The sequence below is a fragment of the Fomitiporia mediterranea genome, assembly GCF_000271605.1.
Source record: "Fomitiporia mediterranea MF3/22 unplaced genomic scaffold FOMMEscaffold_8, whole genome shotgun sequence".
Taxonomy (NCBI): domain Eukaryota; kingdom Fungi; phylum Basidiomycota; class Agaricomycetes; order Hymenochaetales; family Hymenochaetaceae; genus Fomitiporia; species Fomitiporia mediterranea.
The window spans coordinates 3,136,186-3,159,497 of record NW_006760393.1 but is presented as its reverse complement, the minus strand read 5'-3'; the positions used below and the strand labels follow the sequence as shown (position 1 = coordinate 3,159,497).

At 47.9% G+C, this 23,312-nt stretch overlaps 9 protein-coding genes across 9 annotated transcripts; 1 reads left to right on the top strand and 8 right to left on the bottom strand.

Annotated features, from left to right (window-relative positions):
• Positions 1-1,869: 1,869 nt before the first annotated feature.
• On the bottom strand, positions 1,870-2,748 carry FOMMEDRAFT_89576 (phosphatases II; the record flags this gene model as incomplete). Its single annotated transcript, XM_007268962.1, has 4 exons — positions 1,870-2,150; positions 2,215-2,268; positions 2,325-2,381; positions 2,475-2,748. Coding segments are annotated over 4 exons (666 nt in total), but the record flags the coding sequence as incomplete, so codon positions are not given.
• A 1,377-nt stretch (positions 2,749-4,125) lies between these two features.
• Positions 4,126-5,213, bottom strand: FOMMEDRAFT_22095 (uncharacterized protein). The gene has a single exon (XM_007268961.1). It carries the CDS (start codon positions 5,164-5,166, stop codon positions 4,357-4,359), a length of 810 nt encoding a protein of 269 aa, XP_007269023.1. The 5' UTR covers positions 5,167-5,213; the 3' UTR covers positions 4,126-4,356.
• Positions 5,214-5,560: 347 nt separating this feature from the next.
• Positions 5,561-7,330, bottom strand: FOMMEDRAFT_22093 (uncharacterized protein). Its single transcript, XM_007268960.1, has 3 exons — positions 7,167-7,330; positions 6,801-7,094; positions 5,561-6,744 (listed from the first exon to the last, which is right to left on the bottom strand). The coding sequence occupies exons 1-3, from the start codon at positions 7,239-7,241 to the stop codon at positions 5,932-5,934; spliced, it is 1,182 nt and encodes a 393-aa protein (XP_007269022.1). The 5' UTR covers positions 7,242-7,330; the 3' UTR covers positions 5,561-5,931.
• Positions 7,331-7,821: 491 nt separating this feature from the next.
• FOMMEDRAFT_158901 (kinase-like protein) lies at positions 7,822-10,022 on the top strand (the record flags this gene model as incomplete). The annotated part of the gene is made up of 9 exons (XM_007268959.1): positions 7,822-7,971; positions 8,034-8,321; positions 8,383-8,516; positions 8,577-8,636; positions 8,693-8,770; positions 8,827-8,988; positions 9,053-9,285; positions 9,344-9,459; positions 9,522-10,022. The coding sequence occupies 9 exons, from the start codon at positions 7,822-7,824 to the stop codon at positions 10,020-10,022; spliced, it is 1,722 nt and encodes a 573-aa protein (XP_007269021.1).
• Positions 10,023-13,467: 3,445 nt separating this feature from the next.
• FOMMEDRAFT_88298 (phytase) lies at positions 13,468-15,196 on the bottom strand (the record flags this gene model as incomplete). Its single annotated transcript, XM_007268958.1, has 6 exons — positions 13,468-13,954; positions 14,005-14,291; positions 14,345-14,406; positions 14,468-14,592; positions 14,651-14,826; positions 14,879-15,196. 6 exons carry the CDS (start codon positions 15,194-15,196, stop codon positions 13,468-13,470), a joined length of 1,455 nt encoding a protein of 484 aa, XP_007269020.1.
• Positions 15,197-16,380: 1,184 nt separating this feature from the next.
• On the bottom strand, positions 16,381-16,911 carry FOMMEDRAFT_69765 (uncharacterized protein; the record flags this gene model as incomplete). The annotated part of the gene is made up of 2 exons (XM_007268957.1): positions 16,381-16,631; positions 16,719-16,911. Coding segments are annotated over 2 exons (444 nt in total), but the record flags the coding sequence as incomplete, so codon positions are not given.
• An 806-nt stretch (positions 16,912-17,717) lies between these two features.
• FOMMEDRAFT_30351 (uncharacterized protein) lies at positions 17,718-18,464 on the bottom strand (the record flags this gene model as incomplete). The annotated part of the gene is made up of 1 exon (XM_007268956.1): positions 17,718-18,464. One exon carries the CDS (start codon positions 18,462-18,464, stop codon positions 17,718-17,720), a length of 747 nt encoding a protein of 248 aa, XP_007269018.1.
• Positions 18,465-18,854: 390 nt separating this feature from the next.
• FOMMEDRAFT_169792 (uncharacterized protein) lies at positions 18,855-20,659 on the bottom strand (the record flags this gene model as incomplete). The annotated part of the gene is made up of 2 exons (XM_007268955.1): positions 18,855-19,945; positions 20,004-20,659. The coding sequence occupies 2 exons, from the start codon at positions 20,657-20,659 to the stop codon at positions 19,510-19,512; spliced, it is 1,092 nt and encodes a 363-aa protein (XP_007269017.1). The 3' UTR covers positions 18,855-19,509.
• A 589-nt stretch (positions 20,660-21,248) lies between these two features.
• On the bottom strand, positions 21,249-22,061 carry FOMMEDRAFT_90161 (uncharacterized protein; the record flags this gene model as incomplete). Its single annotated transcript, XM_007268954.1, has 1 exon — positions 21,249-22,061. A coding segment is annotated over one exon (813 nt), but the record flags the coding sequence as incomplete, so codon positions are not given.
• Positions 22,062-23,312: the final 1,251 nt, after the last annotated feature.

Below are 23,312 nucleotides of genomic sequence, written 5' to 3'. Positions count from 1 at the left end.
TTTAATACACACTACAGATACTTTGCCGTTCTGAATGGTCTTAGTTTCCTCTCTGCTCAAGACTCGAATACTTACAGGAATTTTATTAAAGCTTTGACAGTCGAGCCAACAAAATTCAAGGCATAAACAGGACTCTTATTCGCATGTCATATGAAAGAGGAAAGAAAAGCAGAAAAGAGAAGACAAGAAAAAGCAGTAAGATGAAGAAAGGGATAAAAAGAGGAAAGAGGGTAAAAATAATAAATTGCATATACCTACCTACTAGAGATCATCACTTCTCGTCATGACGACGAATGCAGCACTGAAGGTAATAAAAGGCAAGAAGATCATGGTATGCACAAGAAATGGATGGTGAACAACAGATCGTGAGTAGACTGAGAGAAGAGAGGACGAAGATACGCTGGCAATACTGACTCAGGGTATACACCAATGACAAGTAATAATAACATGGTAAGATGAACCATCCCGTTGAGAAGCAGCCATGCTCCAAAACTACCACAACACACTGCACAACATTTCACCTCATACGTCACCTCACTTCTTCGACTTCGCGTTCCCACCCGCCGCAGCACAGATTGCACCTCGGAACGCCTCGACGTCAAACGCGAAATTCGGATCTCCAACACCCTGGAAACGTTGCAACAGCCCTTCCAGATCCATTCCCTCTGTAGCTGAAGAAGGATGAGGGTATCGTCCTGCGTTCGAAGTAGCCGTCAACGACATCTTCTGTCCCTGTCCTTGTCCCGTGTTCGAATTCGTATTTGCATGGGAGTAGTTCGTCGAGAAGGACCCACAACGCATCGGCGTCCCAAGCTTACGACGAAGTGACATCGACTCTGCGTCACCTTCCGTATCAGATTCCACATTCCAATGCGTCGTTGCCGAAGGCCGCACGCCAACCGATTTCGCTGATAAACTCGCAGTCGTTGAAGAGAATGATGACAAGGAGGAGCTCGGAAGTACGGATCTGAGTGTCCCTGATAGCCATTTGTGTACGAGGGGATGGTCAACAGTCGGATTGTATTCGCAATCGTGGAATAGCTCGAGTAAGTTGGCGAATGACCTCGTGAGATTGAACAACGGTAGGGCTGTATCGAGGGTTAGAGAAAGGTTATGATACATAAGACGATCAGCACATCAAATCATAGCAAACCACAACATACCTTTTTCAAGGACATCATACGCCTGCCGGGGCGTCAAGCCCTTGTAACGCATCAAATACGCACAAACAACCGCACACGCGCGATTCTCCGTCGTACAATGAATCAAAACATGCTTGCGTTGAATAAACTTTTTATCTTCTATGTTCAAGTTCAAGTCCACGTCAGACTCAGAACTACTACTGGTATCTGCATCGTTCAAAGAGCGGTTGATAAAAGACGCTGCCTCGTCGAGATGGAACAACAGACTACTTGAGTCTGAGTCCGGGATAGCTAGATGGTGATGTTCCACGCCTGCCAATTCCAGATAACTAGGATCGCTGGAAGTATCGTCCTCAGAGTCTGATTCCGAGGAAGATGCTTCCGTTCTAAGCTTTGAGGGAGGAAGTACAGATGGGAGAGAGAGAACAGAGGTAGCAGCAGTTGAAGGTCCCGAGATTAGTGGTGAGAACCGGCTTGAGAATGATGATGAGCGTGAAGACAGAGGGCTGGAAACAGTCGAATCAGGTGATAATCCCGAGCTCCAAGCCGAGCTCAAGATGGGACTTGGCCCAGATGGTCTTCTACTAGATGTTGTAGAAGAAGGTGCAGATGACAAGGAAGGCAATGATGCAGGAGAGATCGACAAGAAATGGGTAGCGCCTACTTCACTGAGTAGCGAAGAGGCTTCTAAGGGGTCCGTAGGAAAATCACTTGGAATTAGAAGGGGTCAGAGGTTGCATCCTGAAAATATGAGGAGAGCAAGGAGAAGAGGACTGAGGACGCACTCTGCGATTGCTAGTTGTGGTTCGTCCTCATTGTCTAGCTTAATCTCGATAGCGTCCTCGATTCTAGATAGGTATCTGCATACTTCGCGCCTCTTCTTGCGCTGCCAGGCTGTGAAAGCCGGATGAGTTTGAACAGGCGCAGGGTAATTTTTGAAATAGCCGCATTCGCCAAATATTTGAAGCTGTCGACGAAAACCGTAATTTGGATGCACGCGTGGTCGACCTGAAGATTGCATCAAGCCGTCAATGATTATCTTCTTAGCAAAGAAAGCTATTAATATACTCACGCTTCCGAATAAACATTAACGCGGCCGGGAAAGATAACTGGCGCGTCGCCATTACTTGCAGTCAGCCCCTAGTCAGTACTCGCAAGTCATCACAGTAATTGAACACTCACAGTACGCGCAGACTACTGTCGTCGAACGCGATATACCCATGACGCAGTGGACAAGGACTTTGTGCTTCTGCGCAGAACGCGTACACGAGTTGTGCGCCCTTAGTTCGGCTACCTGTTTAATGTTCCTCTTCTCGGCACTAGTCTGCTGACCGTCATCATCCCCAGGAATGGTTTGGCGTGGTTCAAGGGCATCTCTAATGAAAGCGACTGCAGCTGGGAGGTGGGTAAGGATATCCTCAAATTCCGAGTCCTCAATTGAAATACAACGGTGTGTTGGGTGCTGAGCGGACGGCCGGGATGCAATGGCTGAAATTGTTGCGCCCTTGCGAGCCTCCTCGGCCTCTGGATATTCTGGACAGACGGAAAGAATGTGCGTGATGCCTAGTTCTGGGTATTCATGAAGGGACTTTGCGGCTGCCAAGCTTTAGCGCGATAAAGACGCGAACCGCGTCAGCCAATATGTTCGGTACACTTTGGACAAAGGAACATGCAACTTACTTTCCAATGTAGAGGTCATCAAGGATTAAAGAGAGGTCAGGAGTATCCGTCGACATGTCCGTGTCTGCTGCCGACGAGGAGAGGGAAGAGAGAGAGAGAGAGAGGAAGGAAAAAGAAGGATGGCCTTGTCTTTTTGAATTCCGATGCATCAAGCACGAGACGGATGTAGGCGGCCTACTAAACAAGGATCCACTTTCCATAAGGAGGTTATCTCTTATCTATATCAGGCCACTGCTTTCCCGCGCCATCGCTTCTTATTCGCCGTCGTCATCATTCTGAACATGCTTCAAAGGTGGGGCTGCCTGAACGGTATCTCTCACAGGATAATTCTACCCATACATCTGCTTTAGTCAATTCTTGATGACTTCCATCTCGGCGGAAACCTGTCAAAACAGGCAGAATTTTGCTTTATTTACTGACTACCGCACTTACCGGACCCTTAATATTCATTCATCGTTGCTTCCCAACTCCTATTTGACCACCCTCGTTGCCCTTCTTTACTGCATATGGAAGCATGTGGAGCTTTAGAAATCAAGGGGGTGTGAGCCCACTTCATGCCGAACTAGATGCATATACAAACCAATAGCAACGTGTTTGACGCCCTCCTCTTGTGACTCGTCAAGTGCCACGTTTGAGTAACCCTCCATGTTGACATCTGCACAGTAGTTTATCATGTGCCTTTCGTTAATGCGGTATGTTTCTCAGGAGCGCGTGAGGATCCCTACGTTTTATCCGCAAGTTATTCTGCAATAGAGATTCCGGGAAAGTGGCAATGTTTTTCAGGAGTGCGTGAGGATCACTCGGTTTTTATCCGCAAGGTATTCTGCAATAGAGAATCAGGTAAAAATGGTGCTGCTTCTTATGTCCTTAGGAGCACATGAGGATCACCTAGCTTTACCCGCAAGATATTCTGCAATAGAAATTCCGGCAAAAGTTTAACTTCGATAACAAGTACAGTCAAACGTCTGCAAAAACCTAAACAACTGCCTGTGAAACACGATTTTACTCTATTAAAGACAAACTAATGAGAAGTCGTTTGTGTTCAGACTCTATCTGCGACGTCTCTCTCATTGCATCAAACTGCTCTTGTTCCACTGATTCGCCATGTAGCTAGCCTACAGCAGCAACTCATTTCCTTTCTGTCACCCGCAACCAGAAGAAGTTTCACTCCTAGTAGAAGCTTGACGTCAGCGAGAGGGTAGCAAGGTTCAAGGAAGGTAGACCAAATACCTATTTGTATATATATTAACTCCAATACATACTTTGAAACATTGTTTGTAGCTGCTGTTCCAGAGTGGGTACGTAAATGTCAGCATATAGTCAGGTACCAGGTAGCTAAACAAAGCATAATACTATCTATATCTGTAAGTTAGCATAATACTGACTTGAGAATAATATCAGTCCATTTCGGTTGATGCGACATTTTTAAAATAAGTATTATCACAACTTGATTCCGGACGCCAGCTGTTCTATTTTACACACGCAAACACTTGAAGGCGAATGACAAAATTCGAGGGCCATCATTCTCTTCATCTTATGAACTTCTCTCAGGCTTCACCCCACCAGCATGCTTGTCCTGAGGTCCCTCCTCACCCTTTGGAGCATTCCTAAGCGCATCTCTCTTCGTCGCACCATATCTCAGCTTCTGCTCTTTCTGCTCCCCCTTCTCCTGCCCATTCATCTCCACGGGAGCCTCATACGGTTCGTCCTTGCTAACAGTAGCATATTCCTTCTTCGGGTCTGCATATTGTTCGTGTGGCCTATGCGTTGCAGGCCGAAACTCTCCCTCGTCGTCGCCACTCGACGAAGACGCAGCATCTGCTGATCCATCGACCACAAAGGTTTTATTCGACGGAGGAGGACTTTGATCCACGTCTTTGAAATACGAGTCCGCCGTATGTTTCGCCTCTCCCTCTTTGCCTTTCGTATCCGCACTCCAAACAGCACTCGTATGCAACCCCCTCTTTCCCTTCCCCTTCGCTTTCCCTTTCGCAAGTTTCTCTTCCTCTTTCTTCACCTTCTTCCCAGAAACCTTATGCGAAGGCAACGCCGGCCTCTCCGGATCAGCGTTTCCCTTCCCTACATCTCGTCCTTCTAAACCACCTTGACTCGTCACCGCATGTTTCAAGTGTGGGTTCTGATCGAGTAGTGTATCTTCCTTCGGATCGCGCGACGCAGGTGGTGCTTGGCCTTTTGGCTTTTCAGCGCGGTATGCAACTGCGGTTGCGTGTAATGCTGCTAATGCACGAGATTGAGGGTAAGGGTAAAGATGGCTTCGATGAAGAGATGGAAGTAGACGAGTTGGCTTTGTTAAGTGTGAAGATGAGAGTATACGGGTGTACATTTTGGCAGACGACGATGCAGGTGAGGCAGTCACTAGGTAAGGGGTCGAGTGTGAGTGCGACCGTTGAATACATGCGCTGTGAGAGTGACATCATCACATGCCGGATGTGGGGCGCGGATCACGCAGATCATTTCGGTTACTCATCAACAATGTACTGGATACTGTCACCGTTCACCGTGTTTGTAATAAAACTTGTCTCTCACTTCATTTTCTCATTCTTATTTCTAGAACATTTCATGAACAGTTATACTGTTTTACATGCCGTTGTACCCTTCATATGGGAAAGTAGGAGCAGCAAAGTTGCACGAAGAAAACTCCACTCGTACTGATATGCTCCATTGGTAACTATGAGTGCTGAGCAAAGGCAGGTAAATTGGTCTCAGACACGAAGGGAGTGGGGTGCACCTCTCGGTTAATGATGTTGCAGATGCTGATTGCTCAGTGGTACACGTAGTAAGATACAACATGAACAGAAACAAGAACTAAACTCTGGTGAGACCATGTATGCCAGCAAAAGAATAAGAACTGAAGAGCAGGAACAGTGTCAAGGTGGATGGTAGTCATCAGAAAAAGTATGAAAGAAATTAACAAGCGGGAAGAACGACGCCCAAACCAGTAGTGGACAGAGTATAGTGCGTACGGTGAACGTTAATGCCACAGAGCAATGTGGATGTGGGGTAAATGCGATACTACCTTAAATCGTTAAACTGGTCGTATTTTGCAACGCATCGAATCGACACTGACTAGTATCAATTGATTCACTCATCAGTGGCGCGGAGACGTGGCGCCATCATGGGACGGCTCGCCGAATTCAGACCAACTTTCATCGCTGAAGCCGCCACTGGACCCGCTTCCAGCCGAACCATCATCGCTCAAGGAATCATCAAAATGAGAGTCTCCGCGATGTTCGGCGGTGTTTCCGACCACGAATGTTAGCCCGTCTCGGCCATCATCCTCAGGAGCGGCAAATACAGGTAAAGATTCGGAGGACGAAACGTGCGACGGAAGAGAGTACATATCCTCTTCTCCCGAGAGCGCGAAGGTTTCGGAGAACGGTGAAGTTAGTGCGCTAGGTGGGAAAGAGCGGAATTCTGTAGAAGGAGATTGCGCGGTCATGAATGACGCGGATGTATCGGTAACCGTCCTCGACATTGCTGAAGCATGTACATCCGAATGTGGGTCCAGCAAAAGTGTCTGGGATTGCTGAAGTTCGCTTGCAGGTGCACTATGCCCGCTGTGTGATGAGACAGACTCGACAGCAGACCACTCGAGTAAGTCGGGATGCGTCTCTGGTGATCCTGGGCGAGGTACTGCATTATCCTCCGAAACAGACTCGGAAGGAGTAGGCAATTGAATACGCGGTGGCGAAATTATGCGCGGGGATGATGCTCGGGATGAACCCAAAGAAAGGTCATCGATCCTCGGGGAAGTTGATGGAAGCGTTGCCGATTCCGAGCCCAGCTCAAACGGCGAACGCGAAGGTGATGGTGAGAGCGTCGACGAGCGTGACGACTGTGGGTCTGTCCAAGGGTTTCGCTCAGGCGCGAGTGGTGTATAAGGAATATTGTCTCCAGAGGGCTGCATGCATCAATGTCAGCGTAAATGTAAAATTCCAAGGAAACAAATAAGCGCACAGCATCCATGGGCCCGGGCGCTTGTACCGTCGAACCTTCGACATTTGACACACCGGCGTTGCTGCGTCTGAGTCGAAGTCCACTACTTAAGGGTACATTTATGCTATCTCCTCTGCTCCCGGACAGGCCCATGTCTTGCATCTCATGTGTCGATGCCCTGCTGCGTACTGGACTTGCCTCGTGTGTGAAATGTGGAGGTGCAGGTTGTCGGCGACGTCGCCGTTCTTCATTGCGAGCCCTGCGCTCCTCACGCCACTGCGTAAATTGAGGCGTAACGTACGGATCAAATACAAGCTACATAAATTACAGCGTAAGTGAGACGATACGGGCTCAAACGACACGCCATCCGAAGTGGTGTGCACATACCTCCTTCAATGCGAAACCAACGGCGACAGCGCCAACAACTGCCACCACGACGACGTACACAGTTGGTCCTGGCATTATTCTAAATATGCGCTTGTGTCTATACCAACGCTAAATTGCCTGCTTGCTATGTTGCCCGCAGCGCAAGTGATGGTGGTATGTGCCCGAGCAGTATGCGTGTTGCTGTGCACTACGGCAATGGCAATGGCACTTCCATAAGCCGAGTCATTACGTAAACAATTTAGACTTTCTTTCTAAGTCCATGGCATAAGAGACCAACCTCTTATCATCTCTACTATTTTGCATCATATACCAAATGAGTTGTCGAAAACATGGGATGATAGCATATTATACCCATTCGTCAAGTTCCTGCAAGCCGATTTATCCTTAGTCCAATAGCATTCAATTCACTGCTCGTGGCGTACATCATTCTGGCGATCAAGCCCGCAATGTAATATCGGTCGAGCAAAGCTGTTATCGCTCCAATCAGTATGTAATGCCTCGATTCTGTGGCATATTGCCTCTTTACGTACATATCAAAGTGGCCGAAGAGAACTAAGGAGTAACTCTCACAGCGATACATATTACACGTAACAATCTACAGGCAGCCAGCCAGCAGTCCCACAACGACTGGACACATTTAGGATTATTCGCAAGCATGGCTGACAACAATGATAGAGACAGAAAGAACATTATGCAAGGAGATAAATTTGGCATCCTAAGGCGCTTAGGATCATTAATTTGGAAGCCTAAATACGACATAGGTAGTGCTGTAGAGCTGAGAAAGGAGGATTTCGGCACTGTTTATGTATGATATTCCAGTTCGCCATACGTGGACATGATGCTGACACTTAATTAATGGACCTCTAGCTTGTCAGACGTAAAGGCACATCAGAGGTGGTAGAACTCAGGCAAATAATGAAGGTCCCAACCGACACGAATACGCAATCGGATAAAGAACAAGACAAACATCAGACACCGGGAGAAATTGACGATAATAAAGGAGACAATACTACAAGTGGGACTGATGGGAAACCCAAGCACGTTCTCTCCAGAAGACTTCGCAGACCTGTGGATAAGCATGATGCAAACATACAAAATGAGGTTGATATACTCAAGATGTGTAATTCTTCTAAAGACTCAAACAAGTCATACATTGTAAGCAGAACACCAGCATTATACGACCTGATTACATTCCCTTACGTTTGTCTCGTTTCAGATTAAGTTTCATGAATCCTTCGAGTCAGATCGACATTTCTACATCGTAACTGAACACCTTGACCGGAAACCAGTACTCGACGAATTAATGAAACGAAGTACATTATACGAGAAAGACGTAATTGCCGCCGCGAAGTAAGTTTTCGATTATGCTGACCATTTGAGAGTCATCATTTTGACCACTCGAATGGCTAGGGACATGCTTCATGCTTTGAAATTTGTGCATGAACTAGGTATTATCCAGAGACACGTTACGTGAGCTGCCGCCGTGAGATTTACAAGTATTTCTATTAACACTATCACGAACCCAGGCCAGAAGCGTTCAGGTATCGAAAAGAGGATGATGGGTCGGAAGTAAGGCTCCGACTCGTCCTAGTGGACTTCAAATAGTCTGTGTCATTCCGTTTAGAATTCGTGTGGCTAAACGCTAAAGGTCAAATTGCAGTGCTCAATATAAGGATAGTCCCAAAGACTTACCTACACCACCTTGTAACAGATACAGTGATCCTAAGATCGTCAGGGCCTGGATCCAGGGTAAAAAGAAGAAAAAGGCAAGAGATATCGCGGGCATCGAAGTTGATGGTAAGATGGATGTCTGGGGGGTTGGGTAAGCTAGATTCCGCGATCTTTCGGATTGCGAACTGGACTGATGGTACCACCCTGGATTTAAGTGTAATAGTGCATGTACTTCTGACGGGTCATTACCCATATGTTGATCATGTGAAGAAACCGAAAGACGAAGGGAAGAGTAGCACCACCGACTCCGCCACGAAGAAGCCTAAAACTTATTATCACGAAAACGGCGAGGCTATAAACATCGACAAGACATACCTAGTAAATGTGGTAGACAAACAAGTCCAGTTTCTATCAGAACACGAATACTGGAGAGGTGTTTCTCCTAAAGGTATGAATAATTGTGTATTCATACAATTGAGATGTTACGGAACGAATATCTTTTATAGCAAAAGATTTTCTGCACTGCGTACACGACAAGGGTGAAAGTGGTGCAGATAGTAGTGGTTTGCTCCACAGAAAAAAGCTGTTAAGGACGTCGATAGTTAATGCTCTTAACCATTCGGTCTGTCTGGCCTTAGAGAGATGACCCAATGCATTCTATGTACTGACACTGTTTCCGTGTAGTGGCTTACGGATTTCAAACCTAGCGATATAGACTTGCCAGGTTTACGGATGCAAGCTGGGAGGATAAAGAGGAAAAGTGAGGAGAGAAGGTACCGCAGACCTTTTAGGGTGGGAGAAGGGCCGGAGCGCAAAGATGGGAACCAAGAGCAGCATGACATGGAAATACAGCGAACATCTTCGCACGGTCACCAGCATGACTCTTCGCGACGCAATAGCGACTTTTCGTTCAAGCAATATTCTAAGGGTGGTTCAGAGGAACTCGAATTACAAATGACAACACCCTTGGATTCGCCGTCATCGACGGCACCTGGATCTCAAAAACGGCGAGAAAAAAGACGCGATAAGCATGACGAAATTGCAAAGAAGCAACCAGAGAAGAAGAAGAAGGATGATGAGCAAAAGTTGACGCTCCCGTATGGAAATGAAAGGCGGAGACGGGACCTTGATGAGAGTGGCTCAGGTGACCGTGGTGACCGTGGCGGGGGCTATGCGCCAATGTGATTTAGCAGTCTACCGAGCTATGGATGTTGCATAGGCATGGAAAAGCCAATTCTGTGCTAGACGTGATTCTAGTGCATGAGCGGAAGCATGGTCTGAGACCTTGTCGTACCTGCTGGATGTCTGGCTGCTAGGAGGCTCTTGTTACATAGAGATTCATCATCATGTAGACATTTTGCTTTGTTTTGTTTTATTTGAAATTTCTTGTAATTGATCACGTGACGACAACGCGTGGTTTGGCGTTGTTTATTTTCACAACAGAAAGCGACGATCTCTTGGTCCCGTCGTCCCCGTCGCCAGCGAGCGGCTGTCCACCATGGCCTCTGATGCCTCCCACCTCATATTAGACGATATAATCATGCCACTAGATCCTCAGCTCGATGCACGGCAACCTATCGAGATCGGTGATGCACATGTACTGGACCGACATTCGCTCTCTCGCAGCAACTCGCCTGGTCCGCCTGATGAACATGAGGTCCTTGCTATGCGCGCCCGTGCGCTCTCAATCCGTAATGAAAAAACAGCAGAGAATGGAAAGGGCGGAAAAGATGAATTTCAAGATGAGCTTGTAGACATGGTTCTCTGTCTCTCTGCCGGCGTGCCTTCCAGAGCTCAGGTTCATGAACAAGCGAATACTATCCGACGATTATCTTTACAGCAAGAAACCTTGCTGAAGCGTATGAATGATGAGTGCGAGAGCTGGGAGGCGGAAAGACACGGTATGCGGAGAGTATGCGAGGCGCTTATCGCTCAAGCGAATATTGCTTCTCATAATTTGTACAAGGAGCAGGTCAGTCTCTCAGTATTCCAATAAGCAGAGTAAGCTAAGCTGGAGTTGTAATGTTAGGAAAATTCCAAGAAGCCTACGATAATTGAGTCTGAGAATGCCTCCCTCCGACAAAAGGTATTCCGTTGTTCTGGATCTATGCATGCACAGAGTCTCATGTAATACATAGCTTGCTGATGCCCAAAGTAGAGTATCGTCTCTCGAAGTGGAACTAGCGCAACTTCGTCCACTGCTTCTCATGCAGCCTAGCGCAATAGCACAATCTAAAGGTATTACTGTACAAACTGGTAAGCTCCGCAAGAAGGAAAGCCTCGGGCTTGAGGAGAACAGAAGCTACTACAGAGTGCGGGAGGAGAAGACTCCTGGTTCTAAGCCACGTAAGAAGAAGGCAGCGGCTTATTTCAAACATGCCCCTACGATTGCCGACGCGCGCTCTGAACATTTGCTACTTGCAGCGCGCAAGCTTGGAAAAGAACGAGCAACAATGGTTAGCCAGACTATGTACCGACCGCCCGAACCGCAACGGCCATCTACTTCGCCCAACCACGACTTAACGCTACACATTCAAGGCCGTGCGAACGAAGTTAAACCGATGGTAGCATCCGCCGTCTGGTCTGCTGCACAACACGTCCCACAGCCAGGAATTCAACGACCTGGGCATCAACAAGGGCAACAGCCTGGGAGCTCAAAAACACCTCAGAATTCACCTTTTTCTCACTTTGGATCTCCAGGTGTGACGTATCCTCAACAATATTTCGTATCTGGACCCGTAGGCAGGCCAGGGACATCAATGCCTGCACCCACGTTCTATCCCGCTCCTCCGCGCGGATACATACCTGGTCCAGCGTGGCCGTACTACCATCCTGGTCCATACAGATTCGGTCAGCCTATCGCGATCCAGAATGCAAGTCCAAGTCAGAGTGCCAAAACTACGCCGGCACAACCTTCTAATAGCCCACCAGTTGCTGGCCCTTCTCGTACGCCCGCGCCACCCTCTACACAAACCGCCCCTGGTCCGGGTCCGTCTTCGCAAGATACAACTAAGGATGATAAGCCTTCAAATCAGATAAAAGATTCATCCAACGAGGAATCGTTGGAGAGAGCTCAAAAGACGCCTCGGTCAAAATCGACCGCACAATCTTCTGCATCGAGAAACCCTCCAACGCCTATGGACAGTTTACTTTCTGCAGCTCGCTCTGTATTCTCTCCTGAATCAAGTGGTGGGAGTCATGTAGATGACGATGGCAGCCCGTCACCGAAGAAACGTCGACGGGTCGCTCAACAATCTAGATCGATTACTGACCAACCGGCTGAGAAACAGACTACCATACCCGACATGGCAGCTACTCCAGACAGACGAACGTCAGCTTTGGACGTCCTTGCTGATCAAGCAGCTGGTGTCGTTCCTTCTTCGCAACTTGCACGCAGCGGAGGCGTGACTCTAGAAGCTGAGGTTGCGTTGAGCACAGGAGGTAGACTTTCCGAAGCTACTTCGGGTAAGCGTCATGGACCTCGCAAGCGCAAGCAGTCTGCAGAGTCCGCCAGTACAGAAAAAAGTTCGATAATACTAGTTGGTGAGTCGACTTTGGAAGGAGATCTCGTAGCTTCTGCAAAGCAGAGAGACAAACGTGTACCACGAGCGTCGTCCACTACACCGGACTTACGGACATCTTCTTCGATACCAGCACTAACGATAACTGTGCAGCGTGCTGCAAGCGAAGAGCACACGACTTCTGTTGCATACGTTTCGAGTCACGGCCCGTCGGATTCCTTCAGATTACGACCTGTAACACCTGGCGGAAATGACGTGACACCTGCAGGTCCATCTGCCTCGCCTCAAACCAGTGGTAGCTCCTCACGAATAGACAATGCTGCTACAACGCGACATCCTAATGGACGCGCGGCGAGCTCGACGTCTGTTAGCCCTCCTCTTGCACGCGTTACGGCTGGCCAGCGTAGAAACTCGGCAACACCCTCTGTGGACGCCGACGTGGATGCAGAAGGTGATGAAGTCGAGTCCGAGGACGATGACGATGCTGATGCTGAGGTCGATCAGCTCAAAGGTGATTCTCACCCTCGAAAGGGCAGCTCAACGAGAAGGGGGAAAGGATCAACACCTGTGCCCAGCTCGAGCGAAGATGCTAATAGTAGACGATGGCTAGAGATTCTTGGTAGGTTCTTTTTGTATTTCCTTAGTTCTCGTTTCATAGGAACTTATCCCTATTGTTGCTTTCGTAGGCCGAAAGGACTCGTAGCACTTGTCTTCCCACAGCACTGCGCCCTTTGCATATGATTTATATGTTTTCACTGTTATGTGTCGCTTTGCTTCACTGTTTGCTCTTGTCTGCTTTCGTCTTCGTTATTTCGTACCTTGGTTCACTCGGCCGTTGCCGAATCGTTTTTGCTTCGCTTCGGAACTTATGTCCGGTTTGTATCCATGCTAGTTTGAGAGTTGTTTGGCTCTAAATGAGTTACGAACGCTAATTGTATCCGTACGAATAGGATCCTACGTGTCTTCGCCTTTCGACAAGAATACATATATGCAATCAAGATCTAGAATAGCACGATCAGAAACTATGACACGGTTTTATGCAATATAAGTGCCAGACTATAGGTGACAAAGCAAACACAAAGCAGTCATTTTGCATAACAATCGAGATGCTATGTAAAGCACCGCTCAAAGTCTCCCGCACCATCACTCCTTGCGTATCTCTGACTCTCAATAAACTTATCCAACAAGCACAGTCCATCCCCTTCCTCATCGCCATCACAAAACTCAAGTGGCTGGAGTCTATCATTCACAAACATTCTCACAACAGTCATTCCAGAGCATTCCAGACGCTCAGTAACGAGCCGCGCCGAGAATGGTACAAGTCTCGAAGCGATCCACGTCCGTTCTCTATCTGGATTTCTCGGATCCAAGTCCCCACCCTCCTGACGGAACAATCCCAGAGCGCTGTATATTGATGTCATCACATTTTCGTGTGAGAAGTCGATGTACATTGGACGATCAAGTGGGAAGGTTGTGGGATTCGAGTCGAGTGTTCGATTTGTTTGCGTGTTGTCGTGTACGGGAGAGTTGGTAAGACGTGCGATGAGCTCGTTCACGTAACCAACTCCTTGCACAGGTCCAAGGTCTTGCCCATACCTTCCAAGGCAGTCAATCACGAAGTAATGTGCGAAGTGTTAATAACTTACCCATTCTTATAATATTTATTCAAATCTCCGTAATACTCAAAGTCTTCAAACTCTTTCAGATCAAACATCCCGCAGAAGTCACTCGGTTTAGACTTGGCGACGGTCTCCAAAGCACAGAGTTTGAATAGACTTGTTACGTCCTTCGCCGTGAGGCTCGCGCCAGGTGCCGATGCGTTTAAACGAGCTGCAATTCCCTCTGCGTAAATATTCTGCCAGACCTGTGTCTGTTTGTCGCTATTTCCAGCATTAGGGCACTGGTCGTTGTTTAGAGTGTTATTCGAATTTGGCTGGTACCTAACAATGAGCCAGAGCATTTTTGTAGTATTATTGTTTTGCTTACCAACTCCTCAATAATTAAATCTAGTAAAGGCTTCACTTTTCTATGGCTAGCATGAACGAAACCTAAGAAGTGAAGTGAATCTAAGACAGATGCACAGTGAAGGCGTCAAGGCATGCAGCATACCTGATGTCCAATTGTTAGCTGAATCGATTACTCGCTCTGATCCTGATGCTCGAATAAATGGAAGGTTGGTTTTATTGACAAGGTCTTTGTATCTTGTAAAATCATATTGACCAGAGTCGAAGGACCTAGCTAACTCGTAAGACCTACGTTCGGCTATTAAGTTTCCTACCAGTCTTTACTCACTGTGCCGCTCCGAATGCCACCAGGCCATCCTCTCCCAAATCGTATTTATAATTCTGCAGAAATTTTAATCTTGGGTCGAGGTAGGTCGTGACCAGTCCAAATTTCGATAGTGCTTCTCGTATGTCCTTCCCTTCGTTTTCGTCTGTTGCAGGAAAGCGAGCACCGTGTCTTTGTATCTAGTGCAATGAACTGAGCCGAGATTATTAGTTCCAGCAGTAAACCACTTACGATATTAACTTGTGTGATTCCGCATTGCGACGGCGGGTCCGTATAATCCGACGTTGAAAAATACGGAGTATACTGTGCCCAAGATTCTCTGATACCTTTCGGGAGTTGGATTTTCGGAGTGACAGGTTTAACTTTGTATTCCAACTCCGACAACGCAGTGAACAAGAGGGTGACCACAAATATGAAGATTATGAGCCCTGCGAGGAACAGCAGCTGTGATTCCTTCCTCCGGGCTGTACGCCTCACGAGGGCACTCTTAGTCTGGGGAGCACGTCGAGTTGGATGGCCTAGAAGCGGAGAGGCTTCGGCATCCGGCATGGACCTTGATTTCATGCCGTCGAGAAGAACCTGACGTCACAGGTGAAACAAGTCAGAAAGGTCCGGAATTTTCGCTGCAGCGACACCACTGGGTATTAAGTAGGGGGGACTGGTATATAACCTATATTTCTAAGGCACACGACCTGCTAGTATTATTATCTCGCATGACGTGGCAATTCATATTGTCAAAACGTACTGTTGTGCAAGTATTATCCTCTCCTTTTGCTGTACAGTGCAGAACGATTTCAAAGACGTGCGACTAGCACCGGAATACACACAAGATTGCTAGATTAAAGATTATGAACCGAGCCGAACCAAACCAAAGTACTGTATACTATCGTTAGAGTCAGAATAATGAAGCAGAGAAACAAAAACGACACAAAATCACCAAAGGTATTCAGAGGAGGGATGAGAGTGTGGATTGAGATAGGGTATGGAGCCTCATGTTCGCTGGAAAGCTTTTTGACCTGCGAAACACGAGAGGCGCGTCTTGCAGCTGTCGTAAACTGGTGACGTCGTTATCGGTGCTGCACACTAAGTTCAGTGGTTCCCAACTTCCCGCATTGATATCGGCTTGGATAGTGCTTGCTAGAACTTTCGTCATGGATCACTCATGACGAAGGTTACCCAATATGCGAATCTTAAGCTTCGGTATCAACAGCATACTGTAGTTTGCAGACGTTGCAACTCGAGAACACGAGTTTGTCTATAATTAGTGTATTATATGACTAAGCTACCTGATATTTATGGTGAGTGCTCACGTCATCACTGACGTCAGTTTCTTTCTCAGTTCTTCAACTTCTTGCTCCTCCGTAAACGGCGACATAAATCTTCGTTCGTGAAAACTTGCCAATACCAGTCCACCATTATTGTAAAACATCATAAAGACTGCTCGTAAACGCTAAATTGCGCGTAAATGAAGACTTTTTTTTTGCGCTGACAGCAAGGCGACCTTCCTATGGATCAGTATTTAACATTAAGCATAAATACTAAACATGTCCGTTAACAAGTGAGTAAAGCTACAGATGTCCAAAATTATGCGATAATAGTCCCGTGATGGATATAATGATGATGTGGTATCTAGGTCATCCAGAAAGCAAATGGAGTAATCAAAGATCATAATGAAGTGCCTGACCAGTCTCTCTTCAGTGGTCTGTCAACCGATCGCGGCGTTTGAGAGTACGTAGGTGGTTCATCGCAACGTCAACGAGGAGACGATCGTATCCTTGTCCCCTATATTTATTGAGGATATCGACTTGGATATGCAATGGGCCAGTAGAAGTTAACTTCGGGCCTTTGTGAATGAGACCAACGAAGTGGCGGTCGAGCGCCGTGCCGATAAGGTCTTTGGGATACTTCTCTCTCAACACCGGCAGCCACAATGCTTCGACTTCACGGTTGAACTGCGTTGTCTCGCCCGTGCCAACTACGTACCCTATTACGCGTCGTAGTTCGACCATCCCATCCCCTCTGTGGAATACCGACACCTTGTCCTTCCGAAGCCCCGGTCTGAAGTTCGGACTTGCTAGGTCAATCGTCTCGACGAGCACGTATGCGAATCCGGAAGGAAGATGGAGATAGGGGAGAGCGTGCACTTGTGGGGGTAACTCCGGATGTCGAGAGATGGTCTTCGCGGAACGGCCTTGATAGGCAGACAAGAGACAGACATTTGCTATCGCATCGCTGTCGGCGACCGATGCAGCTCTAATGCTGATCCGTTTCCGAGGAACAGTGCGTGTGGCGGTTAGAAGTGAAGGCACCAGCTGTTCGTGTGTCTGAGGGACATTGCAGAGCATAGTACGAGTGTTCAGATTCTATGCGTCTAGGCCTTGAAGACGTCATGAGAAGGAGGAAGCCCGGAGATCCCTCTCAAGAGACGGACGCAAATGTCCCGGGATTAAGCAGCAACAATTAGGAGCAGGGCCTTCAAGGAGGATGACGGTTTACCGAGAGAATTGAGGCGAGTCCTCATACGAGGTGTTCTGCATAAGTACTGACATTCTCCAAGGAGCACTTCCACTTCGAGATTACTAAATCACGGGAAATTGTTCGGAGTCTGTATATGGCTGGTATCTCGCCACTCCACATTATCCAGAGCCCTCAGTATCATTACTGATTGCGTTGGTCGCGAAAACACGCGCATAATCGACAGATACGAAAGGAGAATATGTCCGAGGATGACGCACAAAGGTGAGGGACGGAGATCAAGAAGAGCAGCAGGGAACCTTGGATGACTGGCTGAGTTTATGATCGCCAGGGGTGTTTCCTATCTAATCAATAGCGCCGAGATTCCCTGTGTTCATTGGGGTTTGTGGTAGCAACCACGGAAAGTCGGGCAACGGGGCGGGGGAATTAGCTTACGTGGACTAACAATCAAGATCAGCCGCCTCTCCGCTACCTAATGCTGATTTAATTGGTCCGGAGGAACTAGAGCCTGGTGAGCAATGAGTACCAGGTGACGTTGCACGCTGGGAGTTCAAGTATCTTGGCCACCCGAGTCGGGTGCGTCGCCGCTCTATCTTCATCCGCCTTTATCTTGCTTCGAAGGCTGGATACAGCCAAGGATGGAGAATCTTCTCCCTCGAATGAACAGCTTCTTCGATGCGGCGGAGCGCGGCGCAATTACGCTGACGCTTTCTCGGAACGATCCCTTCGATGCGGAATACCTCACCTCGGACGGTGCACCACTGTATCGTGTTTCAACGAGTAAGCGCTCAATGGGATATGGGCGCCTCGACGCAGAGATAACTAGCATACTGCGTATCCGCGCCGATCCTCCCGCCGCTTCTTCCACGTCACATTCGAATTCTAGCTCAACCCATGCAGGGCCGCGGTATCGGATCCGAAGATGCGTATCGACGAGACGAAGGACGAGTAGTATGAGCACACCGCTAGATACGATTGACGAAGTCGCCGACGCGAACTCGGGTGTGGACGCTGGTTCGGAGTCCGAGTTGCATTCGGATACGATAGCTGTGGCGACGATTGAGCGGAGGCCGTTCTCACTAACGCCCGTAAGATTAAAGTTTAATGGGAGGGAAGGGTCTGCGAGCAAGTTCCTACGACGCGAGAAGCCGTTCTCTAGGTGTGTGTACACACTATACATTTCGTTACGCTTGAGTACTTGAAAGTTCGCATGTTGACTTGTCTTGTTCGCCAGTACGCGATGTTTCTTCTCATCACTAACGGGTGACCTCCTGAGGTGGCAGCTCTCTACACCTACACCAAAGGTCCGTTCCTCCATCTTCCCTTCTCCCGTTATGAACATTCTCCATCTTATACATCCTTCTATTACTCCGAAATAACCTACAGCTATACAACTCCAGCAAAACCCGACTCGCTAAGTATTATGCACCGTTCCTCCCAATTAAGGGCGTGCTCTCTTCAAAAACGGCTGTGATTGAGATCACTGGGGGAGTAGAAAGCGATCGTGCGCTGGACGAGATTATCGTTACTCTCCTCCTTACCTTTATTTTATGAACATACAAATTTCTTGCATATACATAGTATGACTCACTACAACACCCAAGTCATGTGTATATATGCGTGTACATGTAGATTTCGTATCTTCTCATTTGGCTTCGTTGTCAATATCCTCAATATCCTTATTGCGTATAACTTATGGCACGAACTGTCCCAGTATGTGGTTATTGTGAAAGTCCTATTATGTACTCGTGTACTACTACTTACTAAATACTACGAGTCCTGGGTTGCAATATTACACGATCAAGTGAAAAACTATCTACTACGCGAAGTAAATAACAGTAAGTACGTTTGCATTAAGAAACATCATCGGCATTAATGAAAAGTAGAAGAGATGAGAGATGAAAGAAATATGAAAGATGAAAGATGAAAGACGAAAGATGAAAGTAGGGAAGAGAAGGGAAGAGAAGTCAATGAATTATCATACGAGTGAGAGTTCGCATGATAAGACTTTCATAGCGAACATACTGAGTGAGTAGTGTGGACGGTAGCAGACGGTATGGATACGGGAGCTGTCTTCTGTTGAGATGATCAGAAGAAGGATCAAGAGGTATAAAAAGCAAGGGTGTAGAACCGAAGCGAGTTATCGAACTGGCTTCTGAACATCTCCGTCAATCACGCGGGACCAGCAAGTTACCGGTACCAACGCACTGGCGAGGAGGGGGAACGAAGTATAGGTTGCGGTCAAATAAGTAAGGGGGAAGATTTCGTCAAGTGGGATCAAGAGTAAGTAGTACCCATTTGGGAACGAAATCGAGAACAGGAATGAAGAAAAGCAGGAACGCAGAAACGTCTGCAACTTGCAAGTAATTTACAAGTAATACACGCCTTTACCGCGCGGGCCACAACATCGTCTCGGAGCTCGGCTTGTCCGGCGACCCGGGTTCGTTCGTAATCGGCATTCCGTCACGATCGTATTCTGCACGATCATATTCCGAACCAGCTTCCTCCTGTTCTTGATCTTGGTCCGGTTCCTGTTCAGCGTAGTTATATGGGTATTCTGACATGCCATCCCAGCCCTGTGCCACGCTGTCTATCGTTGACGCGAGCGGCACGCGATTGTGATGCATAGAACCTGTCGAGAACTTTGTGAACTCGTATTCTGGATACGAGCTCACAGCGTCGCCGAAAAATGTGTAGTGAAAATGAGCGCTGGTGTTGGGTGGCGCAGTTGATCTGCGGGAGGCTTGTGACGGGTCTCGAGAAAGGGTTGATGTCGTCGTTGCAACTTGGCATGGCATATATACGTTCCCTAATGGATTACCGCTGTGATAGACGCAGATTAAGAACATGAGTTAAAGTAACGAAAAATGACATCACTCACCAATTTGAGCATCCTACACCGTGCCAACGACAACCGCACGAGAACAATTTCGACTGTCCCCCACGCTCAAAGTATGCCTTGTCGAGCGGAACAACGCTAGCAGACGCTCTTCCAGTTGCACTCCATGTCCCATGTTTCGACTTTGGTGTCCCACTCGTATGAATTAATGCGCCGCATCCCGTGGATTTGCGTATTCGTCGGGGTGAGAGCGCTGGCGAGCTCGGCTCGTCGAACGGTAAAGGGAGCGGGCTAGGCTCATATGGTTCCTCATCACCAAACTCCCACGTCTCAACTCCGCAATATAGAGCATATCCAGAACTAGGCACACCGTCCGCATCGTCGTCCGCCTTCGTCGGATCAACGATGTCCCCCACCCACGACTGGCTCGCCGAGCTACCATCCACCCATGGCGGTGGCACGGCCGGCGCTTGGGGAAACTGTCGGTTCGGTTGCTGGTATTGCGTTGCATTCAACGAGGTGTCAACGGAAGATCCGACATATACAGCGGAGGTCGATTGTCGAGCGCGGTGTCCGCTAATGGCGCCACGCCGTCTTAGCCTGCTTGTTTCCCCGGCGCGGACTAGGTCAGACATCGACAGAGGCTCTTCATCCTCCACGTCCTGAGATAGGGTATTTGAGAAGACTGAAGTAGACATTGAGGGAATAGCTTTGAGAAGAGACGGAAGGCTCTACGGGGACCCTTTAATGCGCGTTGAGATGTCCCCAGCACGAGGCTACGTCAAGTTAAACAGATGAACAAGATATTAGATCAAGATCGGAAGCAGTTACGAGAGATGCGCACGCCTGCGAGTCGGCTAGGTTGACTGCGGGCGTGGAGGAGGACGTCGTGGTAGAGTGGCAAGTAGTAGCAGGACGGAAACGCGCCTTCAAGACACACTGGATACACTTTGATTATGTAACCATTACCAAATAAATCATCACTCGGATTCACCGTACTGCTACTAACTAGACTGAATTATACGGAGAATCACTCTTGCCGCAGGTACACAAGCTAGTTAATAATATTGTACAGTGCATATTTACCCGCAGTTGATACTGATTAACAGATAAGACATACTAACTATACACACTAGATGCATTGCAGTGACAAAAGCTCAAAAACGGTCTAGACGGATTGAAGACGAAGGTGCGGGTGTCCAAAATGTTTGCGATATGAAAAGTAATATACACAATAAGAATCAAAGAAGCTTGTGGAGAAAAGCACGTGCTTTCCTGAAACTCTGTTCACGAAGCACACAGCGTCGCCAAAGTACCCATCATCTTCAAATAAGATGAAGGGGAGGACGAGGCACCCTTCCCCGCCGAGCCAATAAAGTTTGCAACCTTTCCGCTTTCTTTCCCCAGCTGCAAGTCTGCCGTATACTTCTTGACAGAGTCGCGCTTAATTCCGGTGAGTCTAGCGACCTCGTCCAGGACGCCCTTCTCGCCAAGGATCTCCGCTTCCGAAAGTAGGTTATAAATCCCAAGGAAAGTTTGAGAGCGCCCATTTGCCGTCAGGAGAATGGGATTCATGAAAAAACGATATGGCTTTTGAACAAAGACGACGCGTGGATCGTTAGGTTTTGGAGTGGTTCCTGGATGTGATAGATCTAGCCCGATACGAGGTGAGGAATAGACAATGGGTTTTCTACCCTGGAGGCTCGACCGCGGATAGATGGAGATAGAAGCTCTTTTGGAGGATGCCGGTGCATTCGAAGATAACGCAAACTTATCATTCTCAAGAGCGTCTTCGACTAAGTCTGCGATGTTCTTGCATCCACAAACGCGAAGCAACTCATCTACGAGCAGCGATGGGCCCGAGATTACCGCGCCGTCAGAAATGCGACGCATAGATCGGAATAGGACACCTCCGCGCGTATCTGAGCCACTCGATTGCCTTTCATGACCAAAGTATTTGGATGACTGGCTTGAAACAGGTCCACCAAAAGTCAGGTCAACGCCCTTTCGCGTCCCTCCTCGATAGCCGGTGAGGGACGTGGCCGACTTAGTCGGATCTATCGACTTCCGTGGAGCGCGATGAAAGTACCTATAAATAAGATTACATTATTAGTCACTCATCTTCTTCTTTCTTCCAATCAAAAAACGCAGTCTAGAAGTAAAGTAACGTTCTTACCATTTTCCAGCCTCTCTCTGCTCTGGTGTACCGTGTGCGAATGGGTCCTCGTGCCCTTCCTTTCGGAGGTAGAATTCCACCTCCAGAAGCTCGTACTCGGCTCGGAGGCTTTGTGTCGATACGACGAGTAAATGCTCGTGCATGAGCGAGCGTGCAATCTGGCCGAACCTGTATTGGATGTCTTCATGCGCAGAGATATCAGAAAGGTCGAGTAGCCCGGGGAGTTTAGATGGCCGAGGAGTTGTTTGTACGCAGTTGTTAGTCGTTGATGAAGATGAGATCGACGCCTGTGACTGGGAATGAGAATGGGAAGTTTGCGATGATGATGTGGACGTGGTGGGCAAAAATCGCGAGGTGGACCGCGTCAGCCGGACGCGCTTCACTCGGTCTTCAGGTGGTCCAACGGAATCACGAGAACAACTTGATAATGGCTTCTTCTTTCCGCCAAAAACCATACTGAATTCATTAATTTTCTTCCTGTATGAAGATCGCAGCGCGCTCGGTCTTTGACGTGAACACCAGAACGCGTTCCGATAGCCGAAAGTCCGTAAAACTCTTTTCCTTAGAAAGGGGAGCAAGGCCTGGAAGTACGAGACATAGGTCATGCGTGATTTAGAGAATTAATATCGGAAATACCTTTAATGTCGCGTAGATTGATGAAGGACCACGCTCACGAACGGAGACAAAGACAGCAAGGCATCAAAGACGCGTCAAAAACGCGTCGATCAACATTCAAGCAGCCCCGGCCCGTCCTGTCCGTGATCCACGTGATCCGAATTTCCCTTGTAGTGGAGTGGCACAGGCTAGGGACTGCAGCGGATAAGGCTATCCGCGGTGTCGTACCGCGGTTGACAAATTCCCACGGATACCACATCCGCGGATAACTTTCTCACGGTATCCGCGGTTTTTGCACATCCGTCAGATGTATATAGAAATCAAATACATCTACTGTAGACATTCATAACTTCCAAGTATTAGCATTCATTAACTAAAAAAAGACAAAAAAATTCTACTATGTCTCAGAACTATACCCTACACTCCTTAAATTCAATATTTTTCCCATCTTACAACATGTCCTTGTCTGACGAGATGTGAGTCATGTGACAGCTGTCTGCTTGTTTGTTTTACAGTAACCATTAACAAAATGCACTCTCTACATAAGTAATGGTTAGAAG

Coding starts and splice junctions, on each gene's coding strand:
- FOMMEDRAFT_22095 (XM_007268961.1), bottom strand. CDS start 5,166: ATGTACACCCGTATACTCTCATCTTCACACTTAACAAAGCCAACTCGT.
- FOMMEDRAFT_22093 (XM_007268960.1), bottom strand. CDS start 7,241: ATGCCAGGACCAACTGTGTACGTCGTCGTGGTGGCAGTTGTTGGCGCT. Junction 7,095..7,166: donor TTGGTTTCGCATTGAAGGAG/GTATGTGCACAC, acceptor TAATTTATGTAG/CTTGTATTTGATCCGTACGT. Junction 6,745..6,800: donor CGCCCGGGCCCATGGATGCT/GTGCGCTTATTT, acceptor TGATGCATGCAG/CCCTCTGGAGACAATATTCC.